Genomic DNA, 23124 nt, shown 5'->3' with positions numbered 1-23124 from the left:
GGGCTCCGAAGAGATCCTCTGGAAAGGGTTAGAGTTGTGGCAGGACAATTTATGGCTGCTCGCAACAAGTTGTTGCTGTTTTGAAGAAGTGATTTTTCATATGAGCTCCCCCTGGAAGACGGGGTACAAAGATGATTTGCATGAACAGCACTATTTAGTTATTGTATTGACCACTAGTGCATAGCAGCAACAATTATTAGCTGCAATTCTAATTGTCTTTGTGGTACGAGGCTGCATTTATTCATCTTATATCTGTCCTTCATCTCACCCCAAAGACCTTTGCTATTTGGCTCTTATTTTAGCATGACCAGAAAGCATGCTTGAAAATGTATATCACAATAGTGATGGCAAATATGAATTGCATGATGTTGTTATTCATTGCCATCTTCACTATTATCCAAACAAATAGAAAGTCCTCAGCTGCGATATCATGGAAATCTAGAACATGTGTCATACAGTCACAATCTGTGATGCACAGCACAAACCTTCTAATTGACTGATATAACTCACGTTGGGACAAGTGACAATGAGTCACAACCCTATTCCTTATGATTCACCAACAAATCCAAATGATTGTAGTTTCTTTGTATTTGCTGTTATATTCTTGTATTAATGATAGAGCCTCAAAATTTACATGAGTTCAGTTCCCCCTGACAGTACAGAACAATTTGGACCACCAGTGTCAAACTCGAGGCTCGCCACATTATTTTATGTGGCCCGCCAAAGCAAATTATGTACATCAACTTCATATTTCTTAAAATACCAACATTTCAGTTTGCTGTATTTGAGATTTTGCTGTGATTGTTTATTACTGACCTCTGATTTCAAAAGTAGTTATTCACAAATTTGTTGTGTTAATGTAATATCCAGCAATTATCCATTTATTTGGCTCTCAAAGTCATTAGGGCCCTCTAATGGCAACTATAAATACGGAGTGTCCTGTAACAAAAATTAATTTGCCATCCTTGATTTAGACTGTCAAAGCATGTGTAAAATAGAAACACCAGCTGTACAAAAATATAGTTTCATCTCTGGAAAAAATAACAGAAAAGTAATTTACATATTATTTGCTATATTTTGGAAAGAAAATGCTTGTAGTGTCACTTCTTTTGTCTAATACATATTCATCAAATCATTAACCTATCAGGTCTTGTTTTTAACATTTTGAGTGCTGATGCCTCGATTCAAACTTATGACTATGACCTGACTGACAGTCTACACAGACATAAAGAAAAAAAATTTTAGCAAGCATATTGAGACATTGTGACACTTCCGTATTTATTATGTGCATTAGACCCCGCATTTTTCCAAACACACTTGTAGAAAGTCAGGATCACGCAGCTGGGAGGTAAAATCCATTAGACAACTGAGGAAGTTGTCAAGGGAACTGGCAGCTGAGCTCCACTAAGGCCCAGCTACTAATGCAGTTTGACACCGACGCTGTCAATGAGATATGTGCTAAATGGCCAGTCTATATAGGAATACAGTCTGCAGATGGTAAAGGCTACTAAAAGGGTAGGATTAGCAATTTAAATACCTTGTTCTTTCTCCATGTAAACGAGACACCCGGGAGTATTGATGCTCGCACCCTCCTTTCCACATCACACATGCTGGCCGTACAGAAACTGTTCGCAGCAACATTCGTTCACTTTGCTGACATTCCTCTCACTCGAATAAGCTTTCTTTCAATGACACACAAGTGACACATCAATTTTATGGGTTATTGTGTTTCTTTTTACTCTTTGGTGAAGCAGACGAGGTCCTGCTGGAAATGGCGTTGCAGGCTACCAATAACTCACAAGTGACATGTTGAAGAGCTTTGAGTTGTGATTTAAAAGGGCCTTTGGCCTTTCACTTGATCTTAGTGGTTTTATCCGAGGAGATATGTATTTCTAGGGCATTATGATCCGGGCAGGGTCACCCAAGGCACTAAGGGCCTACATGAGGAACCAGACAAAGCACAGCTCAAAAACCTCCACTACCTTTGATAAGCGTTTACCCTCCCCCAGAGGAGGCTCATTGCCATGTGGCCTTTTTTATTTCAACCATATTTTATTTTTGAAAGCCACAGCATCGGTCAATAGCATTCTTTGTCTTTTGTCAAACATTACACTGTATTCTGTGCAACACATATAATTTATATCATTTCTTCAAATTATATCAAATTTAGTCAGCAAAGCAGCGTACATACCCATTGGAGTCCCAACCCCATAGGCTTGTGAGTCAATAAGGCCGCCAATCTGGGTGAGGTTGCAGTTACGTTGTGTGGCAAATTCAATGCTTGTCGACTCCATGAGGAAAGCATAATCTGAGGTGAGAACTCTGTGAATGCCTTCGTCAACATTCTTTACCATCACAGTATGCCGTCGACTGCTCATGAATTCCCACATTTTGTCATAAGTGGAGATCTTGGTTTTCTGTGAGAAGACACAATTACACTGTGAAAATATAGCCCGGAATATTTATTAAGATATAAATTATATATATTCAGCACTTCAGATTAGTCAATAAATTGTAATAAATAAATTTAATAAATAAATAAAATATATATATATCAGCACTTCAGATTAGTCAATAATTTGTAATAAATAGTTAAATAAACAAATAAATAAATACACTTAGGACAGAACTGACATTGATATTGTAAAAGCGCTATAAAGAGAGGCCATTTTCAGTGTCATACAATATGTAGATTCTGGCTACGAATTATAATAACGTTTTTTAACTGGTCATTGTATTTCATGAATTTTGTTCTGCTCCCATCATTTGCCTTTAGTGGCACCATCTTGCACATTAGCTGTGAGCTTCAAATTGCATACGTGCTATCACACAGAATGAATACGTACAAGGGAACATCATTTTCTTGAGCAGCAGGTTTGAAGCCATTTGAAACCTAATTAAGTCACATCTTCGAGGTCCCACCCGCCATTATGGTGTGTAATGACTTTTTGTGGCTGGTCGATATTTTAGATCAACTGGGTGATTTGTGGAATGCCTATCAGAATCTTTTGGAGTCACCCTTGACAAATCAGGAGATGGAGCATGCAAGCTTCTGACTACTGATAAGAAGAAAGCTGTGGCTATGAATACATGGACAGACAGATAATTCCTGTATTGCAAAAGAGGCAGACAGAAAAGGTGCATCGCCACATATGTATACCCAAACACGACAACAGATTTCCAATCTTGGAAAAGGAAAGATTAAGATAACCTAGCTCCAAAAATACATTGTAATTCTATAGAATACTAGTAATTCTTAGACAAATTGAATTGAATTTGAAATATTAATTATCAATTGATCAAATTCAAAACTTGGTCATAATTAAATCTCCATGCAGGACCATTAGTCCTCTCCAAGTTTTCCAACCGGTTCAACAGTGTTAAAACGTAAATCATTTCGTACTTAAATAAGAGCTGTTTGTGATTAGAACTGATCAAGTTCAGGTTTTTGCGGAGTGCATTAAACACATATTCAGACTGCACGGTATGTACACTGTTTCTAAGTGTTCATCTCCCTTCATAAGTGTGACAGTAAAAATAAGCTTTAGGAGACTTCAGGATGCCAAATTGACCACAACACGAGACATTGCCCCCTGCAGTATTTGGTTTTGGTTTTATACTCATTTCAATTTTTATTGGTTTAAGAACACTTTCTCAGCAATCTTAGTGAAAAGAGTTTGAGAAGGGTAAATGATTTGTTAACAATGAGACACCCGCTACCTTTTTTTAAACGTGGTTTGACATGGCTGCTCAGTGGGGTTTAGGAAGTTTGCCTGAGTGAGGTAAGCATTTGATTATTTGCTATAACGCAGATTAGATTTCACAAAGGTTTGACAGAATCCAAATGTTATTGAGTCAAGACAGCTAGTTGGATCGTTATAGTATTCATATCCGCTGTGTGAGATTCTGTCTTGGTAATTGAATGATTCCAAGGTGATTCTAAGAGCATATATAGTGGAAGCATCATTTGTTCTGTTTATAAGCATACATCCTTGGGAAGTGAATGAGAGTGATTGTGGTTTAGGGCTTTCAGCATATATAGATGTGTGTAGCTTTGATTTGTGTGCAACGGCACACACTTGTCCTTGTCGTCAAGATTCTGTTTGCTGCTTGTCAAAATGTTTTGCATATTTTTCAAAGGACCTTAATCAAAAGAATCCAGAGAGTGGAGGGAGATCGTGCGTGGTTCTTGGCTGCAAAAATAAGATCTTTTTTTATTCTTTTATACAGACCTCTCTCATGGCCCTGTTGTACAGATACGGTACAGGGAAGTCGGTAAATGGCTATAATAGAAAGCCGCCGTATATGCAGTCACATTTGAGCCTTGAATACTCAAACAGCATAAGAGTTGACTGCCAGAGCTGCAGATAAGATTTAGAACCAATTTTGTAAATGGATTTATTCTTGTACCCACTGAGGTGGATGTTTTACCTAATGTGAAATAAAATGTAAATGATAATAGCGAGGAATATTAATGGTAAGGAACATACAGCTACATTAATGTGACACAAAGTGAGATGTTATAAATGTTTACTGCAATGGATAATTTCTTCTTGCAGGCTTTTTTAAATGTACATGTTAATTAAATCCTAACCATTTATTTTTCATTGTGATTTTCAATGCATATAGCATATTATTTATATGCACCATGGTACACTGGTTAGTCCGTCCGCCTCACAGTTCAGAGGTGTAGGGTTCAATTTCAACTCTTGAATTATTCCAAGTGTGTACTGTGTGGGGTTTGCACGTTTTCCCCGTGCCGGCGTGGGTTTCCTCTGAGCACTCCAGTTTCCTCCCACATTCCAAAAACAGGCCGGTTGACCACTCCAAATTGTCCGTGATTGTGAATGGTTGTTCGTCTACATGTGCCCTGCAATTGGCTTGGCGACCAGTTAAGGGTGTACCACGCCTACCGTTTAGAAAATGAATGAATGAATATATCTATATGATTTTGTTACTCATGCAAAACGATCTGCATTCATAGACTAAACATTTGGAGACATGGCCAAGAAGAGGGTTTCTGTTTAACAGAGTAACCGGGATCTCCCAATTATACCCACAAGGTAAAAATCCAACCCACCCTTTAACAAGATATGATTTTATTAGCTAACAACCAAGTGTCTATAGCAGTGGGTGTTTGCTATTAAATTATTCAGTGTTGTTGTGGAAGAGGTCCACAGGGAGTTCTACTCGGGAGACGAGTGAAACGCTTCTATGCTTCCCAGGCAGACATTTACATAATTAGCCACCATTATACTATTTTTCCAGCACGAGTCAGTAATTACCTAAACAGCAAGTATTTTGTAAATGTTATTCCGAGATGTGACTTGTGGTCTCTGTGTATATTATTTAGGAATACAGCCACTACGCTAACCATCATTCAACGTGATAAGTACAGTACATTAAGAGGTGTTATCCTCTGCATTTGGCAGGCTTCATTAATATTCACCTGATTTCTACATCTAACATGAAAAAATAATTCAATGTTTATTTGAAATTGTTTCGTTACTGTACTGATTATCATTGATTTATTCTATTTAATTTCAATATTTATTTTCATCGGTTTCAAGATATTTTTATGTGCCTAATTGAAATGCTATCAAAATATATTATTAATAAATAATAATATTAATAATAATAATTGTTGCCAATTCAGGCACATGTCAAAGTGTTGTATTAAGACACATGTACACATTTATGTCTATCATTTTGTCAAACTTTGAAAACATTTTTACATCCTTGAATTTTAATAAGTGATGTGAAGTAGAGTGTTTAGAAACTTTTGTTCCTGGAGGATATAAATAAATATACTGTATATTATGGATATCACTGACCTTGAAGAAAGTCATCGTCGCGCCATCCTCTACCACTCCATACTCTATCTTGGTCTGCTTGGCCAGGTCATCAGCGGAGTCAATAGGCGACTCCATCCTCTCCACAGTGAGGAAGGCTGCAAGGTTTGCCGTGTAGGAGGAAATGATGATGAGAGTAAAAAACCACCAGATGCCTCCGACAATTCTGGTGGAGAGGGCTTTCGGCATGAGCTCAGATCCTGAGTGAGAGGAGCAAAGGGAGGTCATGAGACCGAGATGAGCTGTAGATGAGAGAGAGGGCCAGCATCCTGGATAGCGGAGCCCAGGCTGGGCCTATGCACCTGCCACTAGGCTCATATTGCAACAAAGATACACTTTGTTATGCACACGACACATCTTACTTGCGTATATATCATCTTACTACATCTTATAGTAAGCATCGTAGTTTGCTATTTTAATTGATTGGCCACCAAAACCATGTATACCATCTTTTAGGCAAAATCCTTGCATTTTCTTGTTAAACATACAAGTCTACCTTATGCGTGGGAATAAAGTTGCTCATTTGAAAAGAGAAAAAGAGCCCGAGTACTATGTAATCTGTTTTACCCAAGCAACCTAAGAAATTGAAAGCTGGGATTTCAGACAGTCATTCATGCCTGATAAAGAGCCATAAAGAGGGGATTAAGAACTGTGTGCGCCACTCCCTCTGTGAGAAACTCAATCTGCATTCAGGGAGGATAATGCAGTGCTAACCCACTGCTATAGTGGGAAAATAGCCTTTTATTCAATTGGATTAAAATGCTAAATTTAGTTAACCATAGCTATATTGGTATATCAAAAAAATCAACATGAACAGGATGTTGTATACTATGTGGCGGTGAACCAAAATGATTGCAAACCACACATATGTGGCTGCCAGTTCTACAACTGATGATTGAATTGTTTTATTTATAACACATTAATTTTATTTGACAATTAATGTTATTTTAAGTCCAGGTGGTAAGACCTGAGTAGCGCAACTCTCCAAGATATTTACAGAAAAAGCTAAAGGTTCCTTTTGTGATCCCTTCCTTTCAAATAATCAAAAAAAGAAAAGAAAGAAAGCGAGAAACAGCATTTTTAATTATAATTATATCAGCCGTTTTATGGGTTGCAATCATTTTGGGTCATCCTGTATTTGTAATAATCATAATCTCATCAGTAATCTGATTGCTGCGGGAATTATGTTAACTAATGTAACAAGAGAACAAGGGAACAACATTTCAAATACGGGAGCACAAGATGATTAATATTAGGGGGAATAATTGAAGGTCCCGCATGCATTTCCAAATGATGAATGGAATAATGCTAAATACACACTTTTGGCCTGATTTACTAAAGGTTTGCCTTTGTAAAAACTGGCAATTTAACAACCGGGTCTACCAATTTTCTGTCTAAACGTGCTGAGCAGTTTCTTTTGCACAGGAAAAAAAAAAGCATCAGACCTTTTAAATACCGCAGGCTCCACACAAATTTACACCTGTTGCTTATAGCACACGTCATCTATTATTGCGATTGAATATGCATATTTAGCACCTGCTATTTGGAACCTTAGAAAAAGTTTGCAATCATAGGAGGTCATGTGCAACATGCCCGCCAACTGTGCATGCAATCTGTTGAGTGACAACCAATTGTTTGCCTGCTATTTGGGATCGTTATAAATCAGGCCAATGTGCATTAAATCAGGGGGAAAAAAACATTTCACAATTCAGTATATTTGTGATGTCCAGCTAAAGGATGTTTGTTCCTTTAAAATTCAACATTTTATTATACAGAGCAGTCTTACCATTCTGCAGTAACTGGCACAGAAAAAAAAAAGATGATCCATGAGATTCGTTGAGCCTGGTTGGGGCTGACTGTCATGTACCCAAGGTAACGTCATGACCAAACAGCACTTCCCACAATTTTCTGGGGGTGGTGCAAGCCACCGGGCAGGGGAGCCTCTCTACATTGTTATCCAACCTCGTGCTAAATAGACGTTGTCTGGTCCTTGAATCTAATCGAGCAGCCTTCGGGCCAGATGCCACATCTTCTCAACCAGCTGAATCATATTGGCTACACAAAAACAGTATATAGTGGATATATAAAGTCTACACACCCCTGTTTAAATATATGGACCAATTCCTTTGGGGGGGTTGTACACTGACGGCATTTGGGTTTCATATCCGAGAAACTATATTCAACAAGGAAAAGAGTACTTGAACAACTGAACTTTATTCTTGGTGTATGAGAGGCACTTTAAATGGTAGCAGGTGTCTGCTGACTTCCATTTAACTTGAGTTTGAATGTGACTGGGTAATTGTGAACATGGTTACATCGCAAGTTACAAGATGGTGATTAAAACTAATTATCTCAGTTATTAATTTGTGCTTTCCCAGGGTTGTGATATGATTTATTTTCAAATGAGTTGTGAAGGTTGAAATTTCCATTCATAATGAACAAAAACATTTTTTTTAGATTGATCACATTGTACAATTTTAACAGGGGTTTGTACACTCTTGATATCCATGGTGTGCTCTGCATCTAATGGCTAATTTGACTTTGCTAAGTGCCTCTATAGGAGGCGTTGTCTTATTGATGCCATGTTTTAATGGTGCCACCTAAAAGGACAGATTTTTTTTCCTAGTCAATTTGTATGGTATCCCATAAAGTCAACATCTTAGGGAAATTATTTAAAACACTCGCACGTTACACACACATTGGTTATTTTAATGAAAGTAGTTACTTCAAATAATTTTGTATTTTTGATAATCCACACCTGATCACTGTGGTCCAAGTTCAATATGTGAATCATGCACTGTAATTCACCATTTAACGTAAGATACTGTTTCTGCAACTACTGCATATATAGTTAGAAATTTTGTCATAACTTTTTCTTGTTGCATGATGTATAGATAAACGTATGTACAACTTCATTCAAAGGAAAATAATACGTATCTATACATAACTTAATATCACTTGAAATAGAAACCAACATTTCAGAGCTACTAAATCAGTGTGTGCTTCATTCTTATGACAGAACAAAAGGCAAGCATAAAGATCATGCATTGCAGGCCATGTAGCCCATACTCATATCTGTGTCTTTAGCATAGAAAAAAAAATCCTCATTTAAAAAATCCATCAATTTTGTTTTTCTCTGCAACTCATCCTCATGAGGGTCACGGGTGAGCTGTAGCTTATTGAGCTGAGTTTAGCTGGTTGATTCGAGTGAAGAGGAACGTGTATCTCCTGACTGTGAGGCCAACATGCTAAACACTACATTACCATCCTGCCTCATTGTCATTTTCTTACATGCATCTTCCGTGTTTTATGGTCATAACATTCAACATTTAAGTATTAACAGTGGCACCTTACACATTTTAAAGTTGTCGACTAGGTGAGAAGATATGGTACAAACTGGTAGAGTATCAAACGGGCAGGGTGAGTCACCTCAATTAACCTTACTCATTATGGGTGTACTTACCTGTTCAGATTATCTAAATAAATTAAGGGCAGGGAGACACAGAACATGCAGAATAATCATTTACATTATGAAAAAAAAAACATAGAAACCATATACAAAAACCCATTACCAGTGAACTGTCTAACTACATGCACAGAGGCCCCCATGCATGGTCATGGTCCTGAGACAAGTGACCCCCAGCAAAAAGTGGGAACTGTGCTAGGAAAAAGGGGCAGGCAAAGGCGTCTACCTTGCTGCATGAGAGCTCCAACTCCGAACCAGAAACTATTTAGCAGGGTGAAATTGTTTTCCACTACATCCGAGTCAGGGTTGCAAGGGTGAGGGTTATACCACTCGTAGGGACTAAACCTGTGAATATCGACAAAGAACACACACAGATTTAATGTAGTTGCATGAAGAGACATTTGAAAAAGATTTTAAGGTCATCATACCTACGGAAGACGAGAAAAGACAAAACAATTAGTCACTTTCAGTGATGAATCCCTGCATAAATATTTTGACGTCATAACTTGACTTCACTTAAAGACTTGACATATCTCTGATTGCAAGGCTACTGTCGTGTTCAATAAATCAAATGCATTTTATACAAATTGCTTTCAGATTTGAGAAGAACAGTGTGCGCAAATAACTCAATTCGTAAATCTTTCTAAAAACTGCACGTCTCCATCCTAATACAATGTAAAATTGGTAGCGGGTTTGAATTGATACTCTTCATATGGGCAGGCTCATGTCAGAGCCAAGTCTAACTCTAACAAGTCTTTAACTAATTTAATGATTGGGTTCAGAAAATAAATGTCTCGTCATACTGGAAGAATATTAATAACCTGCAGCTCTAACTGTTCATTCACATTATTCCAACTATGGCCTTTGTGGTTTCACCACTTGACACGGTCCGCAAGCAGATAAATTTCTCATTAATTCATGCTGAATAAAAGTGACACTACATTAGCAAAGGTTGATTGGTTTACAATTAAATATACTAACCAAGTCTGATTTGTTCTGGGGAGTGAAAGTCTAAGCTAGACTCTAGCAGCTTAACAGACGTGGATTAGATAAATCACATTTTTATGCATGGCGTATACTTGTCTCACTCCGGGCCTTTTACTTTGCATTTTAATTCAAATTAAACATTCTGCAATTGAATCCATAAAACAAGAACATACAGGGTTGCATCCATGAAACTATATCACCCGAACGATAACCCATCATGGTGTGCAAATGGTGTTTGCTGAGCTTTCTTTTCACCCCGCAACACTCAGTCATTGATGACTCAAATGGAGTTCAATGTTCTCTGAATGTCCAGATGATTTCTACGTTCCTTAGTTTTAGTTAAATCTGCTCAGTTTGCAGAAGATTTGCTTCCTTGTCAATCTGCAGAGCCAAACCGACATGATCTGAACTGCGCCCACTTGTTATGTGACCCAATTCCTCACGCAAATGTCAGCGTGCTTTCTCCTCATCATGTTGCAAACAGACAATTACCTCATGGCATGACAATGGATGAGTAAAGTTGTCATCTGCACCATGCATAGGCTGGACTAAGAATGGACTGTTTTGCTGTTGCTATTGTAGGTTTTATCCGCCCAAAAGTGTTCAAACCAATGTCATTCATAGGAGGCAACAAAGCTAGACCCTTCGTTCGTTGTGACACTGTTTATCTACTCTGTTGTCATTTCAATTAAACTGTCCTTGCATTATCTTAGGTCATCTGCTGCGCAGTGAAAGATATTTTGTGCAAGGTCAGATAAGCAAGGATGGAAAGAAATGAGTTGGAATATGTGAGGAATGTCCATCTTTTATCTTTTCATGGGGGCAGGGTCATCTCACAGAAATGTCAAGGTAGATGAATCATCATTAATAAAAAAAAAAATCCTGTTGCTTCGTCACAAGACAAGGTGTCTCAATGTGAGTGTGACCACAATTTTGCAATGTATTGTATTGATTTTATTTATATATTTCATGTTGTAACGTATTTGAAACGCACATTAGTGGTAGGATTTAAATTTAGTTTTGCTATTCCTCTCAATAATTTGACACATTGATTAACTTTGAGCAATACATTGTGTTGCTGCTACTGACTAGAAGGTGGTCACTAGTACAGTGTAGAAAATAAATCAAATTGTTGGGTGTTGATCGTGTCCACCAAATATGAAATCCTTCCATTTCTACAGTACTTGTCTTTAGTGTGATCATGGTAGCGCTGGGACTTGATCCTTCACTCACATCAATAACGATACAAACCAAGGTGGTTTCTCAACATGAAGAATGCAGAGTACAGTACTACTGTGAAGTCATCAAGCATGGTCTTCCCGGGAACCTACATGAAAACGTGCTTCTTAGGAACACGAGTCTTTTTATAAATAGCAAATGCTGTCGCCTGGTTAACGTTCCCACTGTGCAGTACGAAATGTATCTTAAGATATTTTCCTACTCAAGTCTTCACAAGTACAGAACCAATGCACCCTTGGTTTAAGCTTGCTGACTAGGACAACATTCCTCGTGTTCTTGTTTCATTCGTACTTTTAATTCTTTTTTTTTTCTCATCCCGTTTCTTTGATCATAGGGTATCTGACTTTCATTCAATAAACGTTCTAAGACTGTCATCTGCATGCAACTGCCCATAATGCATTTGTGTATGAGTAAAAAGGCTTATGCAGAGAGGAGTATATGCACTTACCAAAATGCTTACTTATTGTGGTACAATATAAAATAGTTGCATATTCTGTGCCAACTTAGATGACAGTTGCTGCCTTATTTTTTGTGTCATCATAATGCCAGTAACATCAGAAAACATAGGTGCTAACGTTAAAACCGTCGAGACATGACTGGCAGTGAGCCAATGTCTACTCAAAGTTTTAGGGTTAACAGTTTTCTTTTACTCACAGCCTACAACCCCCCCCTCCCAAAAATGGTGCAAATACGAAACTATGTTACTGTTTTCTTAATCCACAAAGTACTCCCAGTTCCCACCCTCAAAAAAAACTTGAACATTTTGTAGATATGTGAAGATTCTAAAAAAGAAACACTACTTCAGTAGATGAGTGTCAGTTTCTTTGTACCACGACACTCCCGCCAAAATCTAATTTAAAATGTAATGCCAATATAATAAGACTCAGTTTAAATAATACATCTTTACCACTGTTTTATTCTAATTTATCTAAGTTGCTTGATTGACATTGTGGTCAGTGATGTAAATCATTGTGGATGTAGTTAATCGACCAATGGCATATTCTGGTTAAGATAACATTAGGCCACATCAATGAATGTAAATTGAAAACACAAATTTGAATTGAAAGACACGTTTTTGCTCGCCTTGTTACAATGATACTCACTCTGTGGGTTTCTATTGCCGAAATCAAGTATTATGAGCTCCTTTTGTTTTTACATGTTTGATGCAAAGAAAGAAAAAAAAGACAGTAAATGCTCTGAGAGACTGGGAAATATGAGGGAAAGGTTGGGAGAAGTGCAACATCCCACAAACATTCAATACTTTCTTGTCACTCTGACACATACACACAACCCTAATATATTTGTACTATCTCAGTGCAAGTTTTTTGCTTCTCTGTTTTTCTGGTTGCATGAGTTTGTCTTCTTCTTGCCACCATTGTGTGCAGAAACGGGCCACCTTGCAACCTCACTTAGTGCCAATATTCAACATTTTCGAAAGAGAATTAATTTTCTGATTGTATTGTGATCGTTGAGTTAAACACACAACGTGACAATGATGTAGCATCTGAGTTTCAGTTTGTCAATTTGTGGATGCTCCACCAATTCAGCATGCTCAGGAAATTGCCTCTGTAATTACTGAGAGTAGACTGTTAGTCATAAATGTAATGTTGAGTGGTGGCATTGAAGCAAGAAATTATGTGTGATCGCTGGTAGTGACATGTTACCTGGCTATGACAAACAGCACACAACTGACACCCAAGTAAGCCAGCAGAATATACATCCAGATATCAGGCGAGAGGGGGTTGAGGAAGGAGAAGACCCCTGGGTTGGTCCCATTTGGCTTGCGGTAGAGTATACTTATACCCAATGTCATGAAGGGCTTGGAGAAGTCAATAACTTTCTCACGCACGTATGTGATGGCAAGAGGCGCCACTGCCAGATCAGCTCTCTGTCAATAAACATAAAAAGGAAGAAGGATAGGCCATATGTTACGGGCACGGGAAATGTTTAGAGGCAATCAAATTAAGAAAACAGGATCTTTACACTGTCCACGTTCTTTTTTTTTTTTTTAAAGCACTCTGCATGCTGGAAATTTAAAGCCCCCATTTCACCAGCCATTAAAGCTGCAGAATACATTTTCATTTCACCTCAATTCACTTGAAGTCATCAAAATGGTGAGGATGGTTTGGTAAAATAAATAGACTCTATAGCATAAGAGTAAAATAACTATTTACCGGTAGATTATCGGCAGTACTCAACAGTAAAACACCAAATACATTCAGTCAAGATCATTACTTTACAATAGCAATTATTAGATGTTAATGCAATATTATTAAAGTAACTTCCTGTACTGTAGTAATTTTACTATAAAATAGCAATTTTATAAATATTTTGACACTGCCCTGTCTTGTAAGAAGTCCATTTGTATTTTCAGACACCTTTGATGCTGCTATTATTAGAAAACAAAGAACAAAACTTTGTACTTCTCAGATGTAGTAAGGGGGCATCTCAAGTAGAAATTATTTTTATATAAGTGGCTGAGTTGGCAAAGAGACGTGCCCTGGGTTCCATTTGGGGCTGTTTGCTTTGTTCCTTTTGGTGATTTAGGCTGATGTTGTTCTTTGTTTAGTGTTGCCTAATGTGTCATTCGGTTCACCTTTGTCAGTCCCTCTTGTTTGCTCCTTGTTTTGTCAAGCAATCAGCTCCTTTTATGTCTACCTACTATTAGTACCTGAGTATATAGTCCTCCTTTTCAAAATTTTGGGTTGCCTTTTGTGTCATGTGCTCATACTACCCTGAAGTTTGTCTCCTGAGTTTTTGTACTTTTTAATTCTCATGCCTGAATTCACCCCTTATTTTGTTTTGCTTTTTTGGATCATAAAGCTTCGATACTACAGCGACACACACACACATATATGTACACTAGGGTAGCTATATTGATCAAGGGCAGAAGTCCGAGTTAAGAAGTACTTGACACCTACTGGGTGTTACTTCTAATGGGTCAGCTATTGACTGTGCAGTGGCCGTTATTTTTCTATCTATGCAATTTATCCTAACTGGGATGTTGTTGGGAGCAATTACCGGACACTGCGAGCAGATTGTGTATGTTTTAATAGGGCCTACAGGGGAAACAACCCACGGCATGATCTATGCTCTCTTTTTGCAGCACCTTCCTCTCAAATATATACAGTAGGTACCAGTTACCTTTATTTCCCCAGTCTCTTCTGACAATTCAGAATTGTGCTGATTCTCAGAGCAGATCAACTAAAATCTGACTCGTTTGGTCAATATTAGCATTCCCATTGAATGAAGAGTAGTTTGTTTTAAAGTAATATATCAACAATTACACTTTGGTGCATTCACAGTCTGTCAGATGTCTGGCATGAGTGAAAAGTGCTCTAAGTTTTTATCTTTAAAATACAGTATGTCTACTTTGGTTTGAAAGACGAGATTAAAGAGGTGAAACTTGTACCACTAAAAGTGAAAACAAGTAATCTCTCTTGAGGACAATAATTTCAATAATTGTCATCAATAATAAAGAATTTCTAAATCTAATTCCACTCTTCACAAAAATTAGGCTCATGTTCTTTGTGGCCTTGCACAGTGGTGCACGACAGTGGCTGAGCACAAGGGACTCCTGCTTCATGGTCTGACTTGATCGGGAACGGATTTATATGCTCCAAACTAAAGTGAAAACCTACACAACAATACTTTTTCAATAACATTCTATAACCAACAACCTTTCTTTTAAATTGTATAACAGACTGTAGGTTGGTGGCTACTGAAAATAAATAAGACATACATGGTCCATTAATTCCTTAACCATGCCATTCCACAGGCCTGTGTTTTCTTCCTGGGCACCATATTTTCCATCTTCCACTAAGCGGATTTCATAGGTGAAGCCCAAGATGTTGGCGAGCTCTCTTAGCAGGTCGATGCAGTAGCCCTCAAAGCGGTCATTCCCATAAAGAGGCTTATCAGACTTCTTGAACATCACATATGGCTCCTCCTGTGAAATATGGGAGAAAGGATAGGATGATTTGAATTCATTTAAACCGGAAAAACTGATTTGATACACAAGTAAATTGAATTACAACTTGTAATCTAGATGCCACTACTGTATATTGTGTGCATTGAAGTGCATCAATCTGACGATACCTCCCTCAAGACAGTTTTTGTGTAAATGGAGGCTGAGTGGTCTTTATTACACACTGTGTAATCTCGATTACATAAGGTTTCACCACATTACAGTCGTGATTTCTAAAGTACATAAAATGTTGACGGGCCAAGATCTTAACAGTAATTACATCATGTTTTATAGTACATAATCCCTGTGAACATAAGGAGAAGCTGCATGAAAGTACGCATCAATCAAATGTAACAAACCCAATTATTGTCAGCCCTCCCTGATTTCCTCGGTGTTCACAACCCATCAAACACCTCCCCATGACTCGATCCTGATATGGCAATTACTTCCACAAAGTTGTTAATAGTGGCAATCCAATCACTTCACAGCATGCTCACAAGGGAAAAAGGCCTGTGATAAAAATGACAACACACAACTGACTTGCGTTTGCTATTTTTACACTTGCCTGGCAAATAACAAAAAGCTGCTTAAAAACTATTTATACACGAATACCCACTCCTTGTCATCTGCAGCTCATACGCAGGGATGGATAAATAAATAAATGAATAAAGCTTGATATTGTATTCCAAAAACTGAGAATGTTTTACAGACAGAAGACTGAAGAATGTGTATTAGCCCTCATCTTATTATGGTAGAATAATAATGGCTGTAATACCAACATTTACAACCTAAATATTAATGTATAAAATAATATAATTGAATGCTTCTTGGCACCATGCAAGATGAGTGCAAAACAGTACCACAATATGGCTGTCAAATGAATAGATGGAAACCAAAGCCATAAAAAATCATTCAATTTCCACTGAACTTGAAACTTGACTATCAAACCGATTTCCTTTATTGTATTGAGACAGTCAACTGGCAATTTGAGAGCGCTGTGTATCCTCTTCTGAATTGGATAGCAGCATCCCCAGCAACTGCTCTCAGAGTTAAACGCAGCTTAAGTGAAGGCATTGGGAGATTTTTCAAGTGGAAAAGCAATCAAATAATGACGTCTTTGCATGAGCTCTGTCATGGCTCAGGGTCTTTTTTTGTTTTGATTTCCCAATAACTGCACATTATATTCTGCTAGATTTCATTTGCATATCATGCACACTCTCAGACTTGAGTCTTGCCTACTTTTTGTTTTTATGACCAGATGACTGCTGTGGGACTATTAAATGACACAGGGCATAGCTTGGTTAAATAGTGGACATATTCTGAATAGAGATGTGCTTCCTTGATGGAAAGAAATTGCGTAATCAATCAACAATAAAGGTATTTGGTTTTATTTTGACTGTTAATATAAAGTTTTATTTCACTGTTTTGGCATAGATGTCACAATGCCCTACTTCTGGGAATAAATGAAGATTCAAAATACTTCATAGATACTGTTAGTAAGATGTGTCTTAGCAGTTAAATAAAATGTTTGTGGATAAAATGGTTTTGGAGGAAAAGGATGAGGTTGACTTACTCAAAAACAGGAGAGTGACAAAGATGGATTTGAAGTTTAATTTGGTTAATTATTATTAGTGCTAGAATCCTAACCGTGCTTAGGTTTTAGGACAGACAGTAGGCTAATTGATTTTTCAAAAATATGCATGCTCTGTCCCTAGACTCTAATGTAATGAGAACAGGAGGAGAACGGGTAAAAGTCTCATCATGACTGACTGAAACGTTTATATTTGCATTCCCATGTTGTTAAAATTTCATAGGTGGGAAGTTCTTCCTTATTCCAAAGCGACCAATGAAGGGTTGAACCAACAAATTCATGTCGACTTTACCACTGCACAATGACCATTTTAATTTCAAGCTGAAAATTTTCCAACCATCTTTCGTTATTTGACATTTATTTATGACTTGCTCATATTAGTGGGTGGTTGGTAGGCGCAGCAAACTCCAAATGTTTCCTCAAGTGCATGGGAATATTTGACAAAAATGTGGCCAGTAGCATGGTCACTTGCAAAATATGCAAGTAAGCCTATCCTCAAATATAACAAAAGCACGAGTGCTATGACTTCCATCTGAATGGCATTTGCTATTGCTAGCTGACAAACAACCTAAATCCTTGCGTCAGCTGTCCGTGAACTCCTCAAATGCTCTCTTATAAAACTGAAAACCGACTGTAGCGTCTGCTTGGATGACAAAACAAAGACATTCATTTCACTGACGCATGGCAGGCTCGCCTCCTTCCAGTCATCCCCCCACCCTCGGCTTGACCAAGTATCGGTAAATGGGGGGGGTGCCATTATAAAATCTTACCGAGGGCACCACATCAGCAAGGACCAGCCCTGATCATAACCGAGAAAAAGCAAAACATTCATTTACCAGTATAGTTGAAATGACGATAGATCGGTTGGATAAAGAATCTGATACGTTAGTTGTCTTCCCTCTCTGGTTGTCCGTCATGTTCAGGCCACTTGGAGGGTCCCATGTGCCAATCTAAAAAATATAGAAAGCCATTCATTCATTCATCATCTCGGTCTGGTTGTGTAAAACCTTACATTAAGAACTTCACAACTGTAAGGGAAGCAAAGGAGCACACACATAAATGATAGAATTATCTTGGTTTGTGTGTTGTTTAAATTACACAAAGACTGTATAACGCAAACATTTAAAATTCAAGTGCATATCGGTAGGTTATTGATTTTGAATTTTTAAAAAGATTCACTTTTCTTTTTTCAAAGAGTCATGCATTCACTCCACTTAGTTTGGGCGGCACCCACTGCAGGGTGACGTGGTTGGGCCCTGCGGAGCCCTACAAAATTTGGCCTGGTTGCTAAGTGACCGAACAAGAAGTTTTTTTTTTTTTTTTTTTTTTATCCTTGTCCCTTATTCGGCTGGTTTGGATCAAAAGGTTGGCTGCAACACATCAATATGTTTGTCAGCGTTTCAACAACAACAAATGTATATTTGATTTTAAAATGCTAAAATCACACATATCTACCAGTAAAAAAAAATGGTACATCCAAAGTAGTGAAGCGCTCCCATATCACAATACGACATCCGTGTTGTTTTCTATAGCTCAATTCACTAGAGCAACCACATTAATAAGTGTTTCCTTCACTCTCTTTCATGCTGTTTTCACTCCTTTTTCCATTTGCGAGGGCAAGCACCCATCTGCGCTCCACCATCCGTGGCGTATGCCATCGCCCCTTGCTCCCAAGCATATATGTACGTACATAATGAATTGGTTGTTCGATGCCGGTCTGTGCCGTGCTTAGAGTAGTGTGGAAACACCTTAAGAAAGTTACAAATTTGAAAATTTGTTGAAGCCGGGTGGTGCAGTTGACGGTATGTCACACTGACATATAGTGTCCCACAGGGAGCAACATTAAAGATTTGTTGGAGCTAAATTGGCCTCACGGTCTTTTGGGTGGGTGTACAAGGAAAAAGGTTAGAATGATAAAGATAAAATGAGGAAAAAAAGACTTGTGCGGCTGTGAAACATATCTTAAGGTCTCCAATGCCCTTTCTGGAAAACAGAATTTTCTCCCATCACTAGCCCCATGTGGTGTCCAACCAATGTGCCAATGGCATCGTGACAAACACTCCAGCTCACATCCGCCAAAATTCCCTCAGGGCTCTTCGTATCTGACTGACTCGAGATAGGCTTTGTAATTGCAAATCAACTCTTTAATTCAGACTTCATGAGGCTGGAGGGCTTCTGAAGGGGTTTTTAATAATAGACTAAATTATTCATAGAGGTGCATGCACACACGGGCCGGAGGTCGAGCACTGATGGCACTGTGGATGCTGAAATGTTAGCTTTTTATTTTTATTTTAGTTTCATTCCTATATATTATTATAATATGTTAGCGCACGGTCTGTTGATAGTCAGGATCTTAATGAGTAGAATTATCAGTTAGATAATTCTAGGGACTAACTCAACCTGATCCTCTCAGTGGACATTGTAATAAATCTTCACATTTATGTAGAAAGTCATTGATTGTTTTGTGTTTTGCTTTTGAGAACTGAAAATGAACTGAAAAATGATTAACTTTGCTCTTGCTCACTATGTATTCTGTCTGTGTATTATTCCTGGATAGCGGCCTCAAATTTATTTTCATTTACAATTAATTGCTGTCATTGAGGCGTAGTTTCATCCCATATCTCCCTGCAACAGGGAGGGAGTACTCGTTTGCGCATTCTGGTTTTGTTTTGTTTTTCAACTCACAGTTTATACCAAGTTCTCTGTTTCTAAATTGTCAAATTTTGTGCATTAACATGAACCTCTGCTTACTGATTAATTACCCATCCAATATATGAATGTGCACATAAAACGAGAGGGACATAACCTTCTCTAGCCCCTCCTCCTTCAAACTGATAACATCAAGGTCGAAGTCTGTCCTCAAGCCATTGGTTCGATTGAAAGTTATTCTCCCAGTCAGGCCATCCCAGTGGGCCTAAAGACAAAATCAAATTAAACAAGACAGAACATTTGATATGACATCAAGCTTTAATGTGCTTGTGAAGTATTGTATGTGTTTGTGGGAAAACAGAGACATGCCAATTATGTCATCCTTGAGGATATACCAAGTACGTACACACATCCCAGTTCACTATAATATGTCCTGTTTCAAGTATTGGGGATACATGGAAAAATGTACATTTATTTTGCAAGACAATGCATTTTCCCCATGATCGAGGATGGGTTAATGCTTAAACATTAAGTTGTTATTCATGTGACATGCATAAAAGTTGCCAGGGAAAGCAGAACATGAAACCCGAATGTACTTCAATGCACTTTTAAGTGCTTGTCTGGTAAGCTGAACACATGTTCACTTCTAGCAACATGCAGGTGTTTGTGAAACTGCATCATCTACAGAATTGCACCCACTAGTCATTCTTGTCATCTTGCTCTGGCTCTCAAATAATTGGGCCAGATGCACACATAGACATCTATAGCGCTTGTGTTTCTGAATTTGTGTACAGTTCTGTGAATATTAATAATGATAATATGTAAAAAAAAAAAAGTATATTGCATAATAATCAGCTTTTCACACAAGGCTTAGCCTCATTGCAAAACTAACACTGGTGAGTTCTCACAATTTTAATTTGTTCTGTTATACTTTTCTGATTTCTGATTAAGACAAAAAAAAAACGCAAGGCTGTTCTCTCCCTCTGTGCCACTGGGATACACTTATTGAAAATGTGATAAATGTAGAGTGATAGCATTCATTCATCGTCTGATACACTATTACATTCTGCCTCAACCTCATTCAAATTCAGTCTCTACCTGCTTTCCTAAAAGCATGTACGAGAGAACAGGGAGCAGATGAAGAAACACCTACCTCTTTGATGAGGGCCATGAAGCGGTTCCCAAAGCGCCAAGGCTTATGTCGGTTACACTGTAATGAGCTGACAGTGATCTGCTGTGACTGCTGCACAGCTACGGCCACCACGTGCACGGCATCGTACATTAGGGCAGCATCTGTCTGCAAGAGGAGAGGGAATTGACCATCATTAACATGAAATCGGCGTGGATTGGCAGATGAAATCAGTCAGAAGAAAACAAAAAAAATAATGAATGAATAGGTAGATCAGTGTCACTCACTGGAAATTCCATGGACTATACAACTGGATTGATACTATGTTTTTGAAGAAAAAAATGAGAATAATTTATTGGTGTAAAAGGCAACCAGTATTCTAAAATAGTAAACAATTGAACTAAGCCGACACATGAGCAAAGGAAAAGTGAGGCCCCCATTATAGATTATTCAGACATAATTATTCAGACATAATTATTACAGACATAATTCAGAATTATTATTCACAAACACATATGAAACAAAACACATTCACACGTCATAGTTAAAACCTCACACACAAGAGAACTGCTTTTATAAACACAAATAAAATGTTGTGTTCAACTGAAATGCTCTCTCACACACACGCACACAAGTAAAATGCTTTCACTTGTGGAAAAATCCTATGGTGTGTGAATGTGTTTTGCTTCATATGCGGTAATTCAGAATTATGTCCCTAACGGCCCCTCATAGAAAACAGCCAAACTATACACAATAAGGTATTAAATCAACCAACCCTCCAATTAATCCAAATGCCTTTGTTTTGCACTCATGTTTGTTTCGCTTGATTGAAAAGCAGTCTGAACGTTTTGCAATGGATGTTGTATAGAAATAATGTCCTCGAGTGTTATGGAAAACACTGACCAACCCGCCAGGGGAATACAATGAAATAAATCCCTTGTTTAATCATTACATGGGTGCAGCTGAAGGTGCCTGTTTGCTGCAAATAACACATGTAGGAAGTCCACTGCGTCACTGCAAATGGTTATAAATTCTGAGCATTTGAATAACATAACATTTGATTGCACTTTAAGAGGAACAAAGAAGTGAGACTGATGATGGGTATTACAATTATAATGTACAAGAAACAATTTCACTACATCCAACTGCGTTTGGCATCTTTACTCGCAGTATAATTTCTTTGTATTTGTTTCGGACGAAAGGAAGGATGTGAAAATTTTTGTCTTTACATTTACACCCTGTTAAAAGCCACTGTAGACATAGGATGGTAGTGAGACAATGCTGGGGTACAGGATGAGCAAAATTGCTGTGGATTCCCAGACAAATTTTTAAACGGGCAAAAAATGTGACAGCAGTGCCATTTTTCAAAAATAAATAAAAAATAAATAAAAAAAACTGGTCGGCCATAAAACAAAACCCACAACAAACGGAATGTAAAGACATGTAAGTGAATAATTTTGGAAATGTCGTGTATCTCAGATTACTCTGTATCACACAGCACTAATCCCATGATTGAACAAGCTCATTTTATTACAACAGGCGACCAAATGTATTCAGCAGTGTCAAACATTGTCTGAAAGTGAAATTGAGTCCTGCTGGAGGAGTTCTGTTCTGGCAGTAAGACTGTGTGCCTCACTGCTTGTCCCCAGTGCGAGCATCACGGGAACCCGTCAGGCGGTCTCAGTAATGATTTAGCAACACTAACACTTCACTCTATAAACATCTCATTAAAACCAATTATGTCACTCCTGAGTTAAATTAAAGCTAAATGCGTTAAAAGCCCCTTTTTCCTTGTATCACCTGATAAGAGTACTGCTATCCTTTTTGTCCATTACTTTTGTATTTTGGAAAAAAATGAATCCATGAATTTAGATGTATTATAATTATGACAAAAGCAGTTCAATGCGCCTCACCTTTCTAAACTTAAGTGCCTATTTGGAAAGTGATTTCTAGGAAAAGCATCTTCCTAACTCTCGGCGACCCAGTTAAGAATCTAACATCACATTTTTTATATAAAAACAACTAATCAACTCAGTAAGGACAGGCAGGATAATGAAAACAACACAACATAACAAGATATAATTTAATAGAAACCAACAGTTAATTGACTTTCAATTTTATATATTACATTTCAACATACTGTATGTACCGAAGTCAATTGTGTTCAGATGGATTAAAAGTGTTGAAGTGGTATTTTATGGTTGATTCTAAAGTAGGTGAAAGGTGGGGACAAGCTCTGCTGTT

At 37.9% G+C, this 23124-nt stretch overlaps 1 protein-coding gene across 2 annotated transcripts in view; it reads right to left on the bottom strand.

Moving 5' to 3' along the window:
- The window catches only part of grik2 (glutamate receptor, ionotropic, kainate 2), an 89457-nt gene that overhangs the window by 13946 nt on the left and 52387 nt on the right, over positions 1-23124 (bottom strand). For both annotated transcript variants that reach the window (XM_061289671.1, XM_061289672.1), the window contains exons 7-14: positions 20905-21048; positions 19909-20016; positions 17939-18052; positions 15287-15493; positions 13209-13432; positions 9545-9663; positions 5835-6052; positions 2192-2417 (exon numbers count right to left, since the gene is read on the bottom strand). In XM_061289671.1, the coding sequence (XP_061145655.1) occupies positions 2192-2417; positions 5835-6052; positions 9545-9663; positions 13209-13432; positions 15287-15493; positions 17939-18052; positions 19909-20016; positions 20905-21048 (1360 nt within the window). The remainder of the gene's footprint in view (positions 1-2191; positions 2418-5834; positions 6053-9544; positions 9664-13208; positions 13433-15286; positions 15494-17938; positions 18053-19908; positions 20017-20904; positions 21049-23124) is intronic.

This window comes from Syngnathus typhle, linkage group LG10 (assembly GCF_033458585.1).
Source record: "Syngnathus typhle isolate RoL2023-S1 ecotype Sweden linkage group LG10, RoL_Styp_1.0, whole genome shotgun sequence".
In the NCBI taxonomy this organism is placed as follows: domain Eukaryota; kingdom Metazoa; phylum Chordata; class Actinopteri; order Syngnathiformes; family Syngnathidae; genus Syngnathus; species Syngnathus typhle.
This window is presented reverse-complemented; position numbering and strand designations above follow the sequence as displayed.